Genomic DNA, 6873 nt, shown 5'->3' with positions numbered 1-6873 from the left:
CTTTTTCCCCAATCTGGCCACAAATCTTGAATTCTCTTCTTATTGTCACTTCCGGAAGTCTGTTCACAGCTGCAGGTTGCACACTTAGTGGATCTGAAGATGATTTTTCAGATGTACTGTTTATTTTCTCACTCAGTTTTCTCACTTCATCCTGCAGAGCGAGACTGTTTTGTTGTAGTTGTGAATATTTTTCTTCTAAAGTCACTTCTTTCATAGTTTTTTGAATGTCTTGTGCTGTGTCCTCTGTATTTTCTTCACTTTCATTATTTAAAGTGTTCTTTTTATTTTCTTCTACTGTGTTTAATAGTGTCTTTAGAAAATACATAGCAACATCTTCTTCTTCATCATCAATAATGCTGTCCATAGATTCGGTGATTAATCTGATTAACGCTCGTTTAGTTGTGACACCTTCACTTGAGATCTTAGCAGAAGCACACACCTCTTTGAGCTTACCCATAGGTAGCAGCCATAGTCTCTGTGACACTGTTTCTGCCACCTCCTCAAGCTCCTGCATGCTTGCTGCGAAGGGATCTGTGGCCCTGCCCCCGAGGCTGCGCGCTCCCGTTGTCCTCACTCAAAGCTCCGTGCTGCGCGCTCCCGTTGTCCTCACTCAAAGCTCCGTGCTGCGCGCTCCCGTTGTCCTCACTCAAAGCTCCGTGCTGCGTGCTCCCGTTGTCCTCACTCAAAGCTCCGTGCTGCGCGCTTGTCACACTGTACACGACGCTAATCATCCCAGCGGTGCCTCCAATATTTGTTGCACACTTGTACTCAATAAACCAAGCGTGCGTGGGTTTTAATTATCCTTTTACTTCGTCTGAAACACAGAGACACAAGCACATAAACTCAGCGTGGCTGCACACTCTCGGACATCTGGGTCGACTGAGCTACGCATGGCATCATGGACCTGTTGCTCAAAGATGATGCTTATGACTCTCTCAAACACTCATTCCAATATTCTGCACACTCACACACAGTAAATATTAAAGAAGGCTAACTTTGGACTTCATACTGTCACTCTCGTTGCTTTTTCTTACCTGAAACACAGAGACACAAGCACATAAACTCAGCGTGGCTGCACACTCTCGGACATCTGGGTCGACTGAGCTACGCATGGCATCATGGACCCCTGTGCTGCCCCAAAAGTGCCTGTGTTACCTTATTCAGCTTAATCCACAAATAAACCAACTAAAATATCACAGTGCCCTTGTACAGAAATATCTAACAAGAATGATAAATTAAAATGTCAAAAATATCAAACAAAATAATATGTGAGACAAATAAAACATCAGAATAATATTGAAAAATACAACTCAACTGGGGGGTGCCTGATATTATGGCCCTAACACATCCATCACCATATATATATATATCCAACGTTAGGGACGGCCGATATTATCGGAAGTGCCTGATGACCATATGGCCCTCACATTTTGTTTTGTTAATTTGAGTCAAACCAAGTCTTCAGTTCCTTTAATTTATCTGCTAATAAGTCCAAAAGTTGTTCCAAATGATCTCTGCAGCTGAGAAATTTAGAGGCATATTCACTAAAGGTTTAGTGGTATTAAAACGTGTAGAAATGTCACTCCACGAGCTAATAAGGCGTAAAAACCCCAGGGAATCAGGAGTGCACGTCTTCATTGTGTCAGAATCATTTAAATAGGGGCGGTCTCCACCACTTCTGCATGTGCACTAATCATTAGACGTTTTTTTTTTCAGACATTAAGTGTAAGCTGACTGACACGTCACACGCTGTCAGTGAGACACTTCTGAGGAAGGAGAGAGACATCACAGAAAGTGTCAAACAAAGGTAAAGAGCAACATCTACTCTAACACTTACACACAAATGGATTATTTGCTTCTTTAGCAGCTGCTGCTCACCTGCATGTAGACATGATGTAACTGTGACTCCAGAGTCTTGATTTGACTTTTCAGCAAATCTTCTCTGCAGTGAGACTGTGGAGGTTAGAAAGGAAAAGAATGGTTGTTGTAATGTAGCAGACTGTTGGAAAATGTATGAGACAGAACTAAGGCTGGGCGATATATCAAGTTTTTAATAAATATTGATATATTTATTTAGGAGATATAGCATAGGACTATATTGTAATATTGATATAATTCACGTAACCTTAAAAGTTTCTTCCGTAGAGCCACCAGTATGGTTTATTCTGCTCTTACTATCTATCTTACTGTGGTGCTGTGCCTTATGAAAGTGGGGTGAGATTACCAAAGCAGTAACCTAACATATTACTAAGGACATGGTCCCCATAATGAGAAAGTCTTTGATGCTCAGTAAAACACTGTGTGTGCTGTATAGATCCAGAGGTGTCTGTGGGTCAATAATTGTTACATACCACTGTGACCTGCATATTTGTAGGTGTGTGCGTCGACAGTGTGACGTAAGCGGGAGTCCGGTCTCCCGGGGAATTGTGGGTAATGTTAACAAAAAATAAAGCTGCTCTCAAAAGCACACAGTCGCCGTCCTCCTGATTGAAACACAATATTGGCAACGAGGATGGAGTTTTTTCCCGTCTCACCTGTCTCTCCGTTCCTCGCTTTGCCGGGCGAGCCGCCGATCCCGTGGCCCCGCTGGTTTGAGTCCTTTGAGACGTTCATCGCCGCCGCCGGTATCGTTGATGCTAGCGATGCTAGGCTAAAGGCTCTGCTCATCCACAGCCTGGGAAACGAGGGACAACGTATTTTCCGCACGCTCGGCCCCGCGGATAAGTATCGGGACTGTGTTGCCTTACTGACCGGACATTTCGCTGCTCCACAGAGCGTCATCGTCCGGCGAATCATCTTCAGACAGCGCCGACAGAGGCCCGGTGAGTCCGTCCATCAGTACGTCACGGACCTCCGATGCTTGGCTAGCGTTTGCAAATTTGAACACCTAGAGGACGAGTTTATTCGGGATCAGTTAGCCGAACACGCAGCTGATCACAAACTGCGTGAGAGACTGCTTTTGTCCCCGGACGACACAACTCTGTCTAAGGCAGTGGAAATGGCGTTTCAGCTTGAGTCGGCTGCTCTGCTAGCATCGCGGCTAACGGCTACAGGTCCACCTCCTTCTCTCTCCACTCCGCTAGCTCAGACTGTGACACCGGCAGACCAGGCTCCCGGCCCCGCTTTTCCTCACACCGAGCTCGAGGTTAACGTCGCGGGACGTCAGGGTGCCTCAGCACGCCGGCCATGCGGGAACTGTGGCTCGTATTCCCACGCCACAAGGGCACCGGTTTGCCCAGCTACGGGACAGAGATGTCAACGCTGCGGTAGGCTCAATCACTTTGCTAAGGTGTGCCGCTCAGCACCCGCTCCCACAAGAACCCAGCGCCACTCATCCCGCCCATCAAGCCCGACCACCATTCACTCGGTGGGTGCCAACAACAGACCTTTCACCTGGTGCACGGTGGAGCTGGATAACGTGTGTTTACCGCTGCTACTGGACACGGCTGCCTCCAGGTCTCTTCTCAGTGAGTCCACGGTTCGGCGACTCTTTCCCAGACACACTATCAAAGCAGGAGCAGAGGAGCTGTACGGCTATGGACACACTAAAATTAACATGTTGGGCACTGCTACCTTTTCTGTTCGTTATGGATCTAGGACCCTCCCAGCATTTACGTTCCAGGTGTCTCGGCATGGTGCCAACCTCCTCGGTTTTGACCTGTTCTGCGCCCTGGGTTTCGCCATCACTGACAATCTGGGTGCTGCTATCCTGACCGTGACCACGCCATGGCAGCTGCGCTGGCCGTCGCTTTTCACTGGGCTGGGCTGCCTCACCGCCTTCAACCACCAACCGCTCATAGACCCAGCTGTGAAGACTGTCATCCAACCTCTGCGCAGGCTGCCCCTCACTTTGCGTGATGATGTCACTGGCGAGCTACAGAAACTGCTGGATGCTGGCATCATCGAACGAGTCGATGCATCGCCCTGGATCTCCAACCTGGTGGTGGCAAAGAAAAAGACAGGCGGCCTCCGCCCCTGTGTCGACCTCAGACAGGTAAACAAAGCGGTGGTCCCGGACAGATACCCACTGCCCACAGTGGAGGAGCTCTCTGCACAGTTTCATGGCTCAACAGTCTTCTCGAAGCTTGACCTTCGCCAGGGCTACCTGCAGGTTCCCCTACACCCTGGCAGCCGCAACCTCACCGCCTTTGTGACCCACATGGGGGTCTTTCGCTACACGCGGATGCCCTTTGGACTCAGCTCCGCTCCCAGCTGCTTCCAGAAAATCATGGCCACCATCTTCGCAGGTATTCCTGGGGTGGTTGTGTACCTGGACGATATTGTGGTGCACGGAGCAACATCCGCCCTGCATGACGACCGCCTTTCCAGGGTGCTGGATGTGCTCGCCGGTCACAACCTCACACTGAATGGGGAGAAGTGCATCTTCGCCGCTCAGGCTATTGAGTTTGTGGGGTTCCGCTTGACCGCTGAGGGGCTAAGTCCGCTGCACTCAAATGTCGATGCTATCCTGCGTCTGCCTGAACCCTCCTGCCCGGCGCAACTATCATCGTTTCTGGGGATGACTGCGTTTTACTTACGTTTCCTTCCCCTCTACTCAGACACTACTGCGCCGCTGCGTGCTCTCCTGAAGCAGGATGCACCCTGGATCTGGTCTCCTGCGTGCTCAGCTGCAGTCCGCCGGCTTAAGTCACAACTGACCTCTTCACCTGTTCTGGCCCACTTTGACCTCGACAGCCCGACGTTCGTGACCTGCGATGCATCCAACACTGCGGTAGGTGCGGTCCTGTCTCAATCTCACCAAGGGACTGAGCGCCCAGTGGCGTTCGCTTCTAGAGCGCTTACTCCAACGGAACAGAAGTACTCTGTGGGAGAAAGGGAGGCGCTAGCCTGCGTCTGGGCATGTGAGCGGTGGCACATGTACCTCTACGGTCGACATTTCACACTACGGACCGACCACCAGGCCCTCACGGCCCTCCTAGTCACAACAGGTTCAGGCCACAAACCGCTGCGGCTTTACCGGTGGTCTGAGAGGCTGCAGGCATACAACTTCTCCACACAGTTTACCCCAGGCAGGGAGAATGTGGTAGCAGATCTCCTCTCCAGAGCCACACCTGCCTCTGCACCAGACACCAGCCAGGATTCCTCAGAACCGGAACTGATCCACTTGCTTCACACGCCCCTCGAGGCAGCTGTTTCACTGAAAGACCTTCAGTCGGCCTCTGCACAGGACCCTGTTCTCACCCAGCTCTGCACTTTCATTCGTAACGGCTGGCCTGCCAGGGTTCCTGAGGAACTAGCGCCCTTTCACCGGGTCAGAGGGGACCTCTCCTGCTGGAATGACGTCTGCGTGGCGAGAGGGCTATGCACAGTGGTCCCGAGCACTTTGAGAGAACGGGTCCTGGCCATGGTCCACGACGGCCATCTGGGCGTCGTGAGGGTCAAACAACGCTGCAGGGGCCTGGTCTGGTGGCCGGGCATTGACCGCGACATCGAGGACCTGGTCAGAAACTGTACAGCCTGCCTCACCAGTGGTAAGACCGGCTCTCCCCCGCCCCCGCCCTTGCAGCCCGTGCCGTGGCCTCGGGCTCCCTGGACCCACATACAGGTGGACATTTGTGGTGAACTTCATGGCACCCCTCAGCATCAGCGCTTCCTCCTGGTAGCTTACGATCTCCACTCCAAATGGCCGGAGGTGCTGCCTGCCGGGTCTGTCACCACTACAGTGGTCATCGGTTTCCTCTCCTCTTTGTTCGCTCGCTGGGGTGTCCCTGACGCCATCACCACTGATAACGGGCCTCAGTTTGTTTCGGCTGACTTTGTGGCTTTTACAGAGGGGAGGGGGATAAAGCACATTAAGACTGCCTTTTACCACCCGCAGGCCAACGGAGGCGTGGAGAGGTTTAATCAGACCCTTAAGAACGGGCTCAGAGCACACATGGCAGATGGCCTGTCGTTCTCAACATCACTGCAGAGCACCCTACTGCACTACAGAGCAACACCCCACACTACCACTGGCAACTCTCCAGCCCTACTGATGCTAGGGCGTGAATTACAACTTCCGTTGGACCGACTGCGCCCTCCGGTGAGAGTTACTTCAACAGCAACACCCTCCCCAGGCGACAGAGTGGATCAGCAGCAACGTACAATGAAGCGGTGGTTTGACAGGAGACACCGTGTGAAACCGCCTACACTCACAGTATCAGACTGGGTCCGAGTCCGGCGACCCACTCGATCGCACAAGCTGCTCTCTTTCTGGTCTGCACCAACACAGATCACAGCACAACTGGGGCCAGCCACCTTCCGCGTTACCGATGGTTCACGCTGGCATGTCAGCCGCCTCCGGCGGGTGAAGCAACCGTCTGTGGCGGATCAGCAAGCCGCAGCTCATCCACGCTGCACCAGTGGGGTCTGGGACCTTCCAGATGTACTGGCGGAGACCCAGGCTGTACCAGATGTGCGGGCTGAACCCCTGCGGGTTGGACCCCGTCCGGTCCGAGCTCGCCAGAGGCCCTTGTACCTCGATGACTATTTTACTGACTTTTAATGCACCAGCATAGTGTATAGCCTGTGAGGTGGCAGAATAATCCACCGGGCTATGCGGGTAAACCGGCAGTCTACCCGGTTTATCTAGCCAGGTTGGCCGTTTGGCCTTGATGTTAGTTTGTGCACTAAAGGGGGGGGGTCTTAGCTCATGACCATTGTTCAGATGTTTTAAGGGGGGGGGTAAATGTTACATACCACTGTGACCTGCATATTTGTAGGTGTGTGCGTCGACAGTGTGACGTAAGCCGGAGTCCGGTCTCCCGGGGAATTGTGGGTAATGTTAACAAAAAATAAAGCTGCTCTCAAAAGCACACAGTCGCCGTCCTCCTGATTGAAACACAATAATAATGTTATAAACAGAACTCAAAA

General features: G+C 51.9%; 1 protein-coding gene across 1 annotated transcript; it reads left to right on the top strand.

The window, feature by feature from the left end:
- The first annotated feature begins 2512 nt into the window (after positions 1–2512).
- LOC114459363 (uncharacterized) lies at positions 2513–6661 on the top strand. The gene is made up of 2 exons (XM_028441639.1): positions 2513–3707; positions 5358–6661. The coding sequence occupies exons 1-2, from the start codon at positions 2513–2515 to the stop codon at positions 6503–6505; spliced, it is 2343 nt and encodes a 780-aa protein (XP_028297440.1). The 3' UTR covers positions 6506–6661.
- Positions 6662–6873: the final 212 nt, after the last annotated feature.

Source organism: Gouania willdenowi, unplaced genomic scaffold (genome assembly GCF_900634775.1).
Source record: "Gouania willdenowi unplaced genomic scaffold, fGouWil2.1 scaffold_305_arrow_ctg1, whole genome shotgun sequence".
In the NCBI taxonomy this organism is placed as follows: domain Eukaryota; kingdom Metazoa; phylum Chordata; class Actinopteri; order Blenniiformes; family Gobiesocidae; genus Gouania; species Gouania willdenowi.
Note: the sequence above shows the minus strand (reverse complement) of the source record. Positions and strands in the feature narration are given on the sequence as shown.

Excerpts from the sequence above, each read along its gene's own strand:
- LOC114459363 (XM_028441639.1), top strand. The coding sequence starts at position 2,513 with ATGGAGTTTTTTCCCGTCTCACCTGTCTCTCCGTTCCTCGCTTTGCCG. Across the intron at positions 3,708-5,357 it reads TGACAATCTGGGTGCTGCTA|TCCTGGCCATGGTCCACGAC; the intron begins TCCTGACCGTGA and ends TGAGAGAACGGG.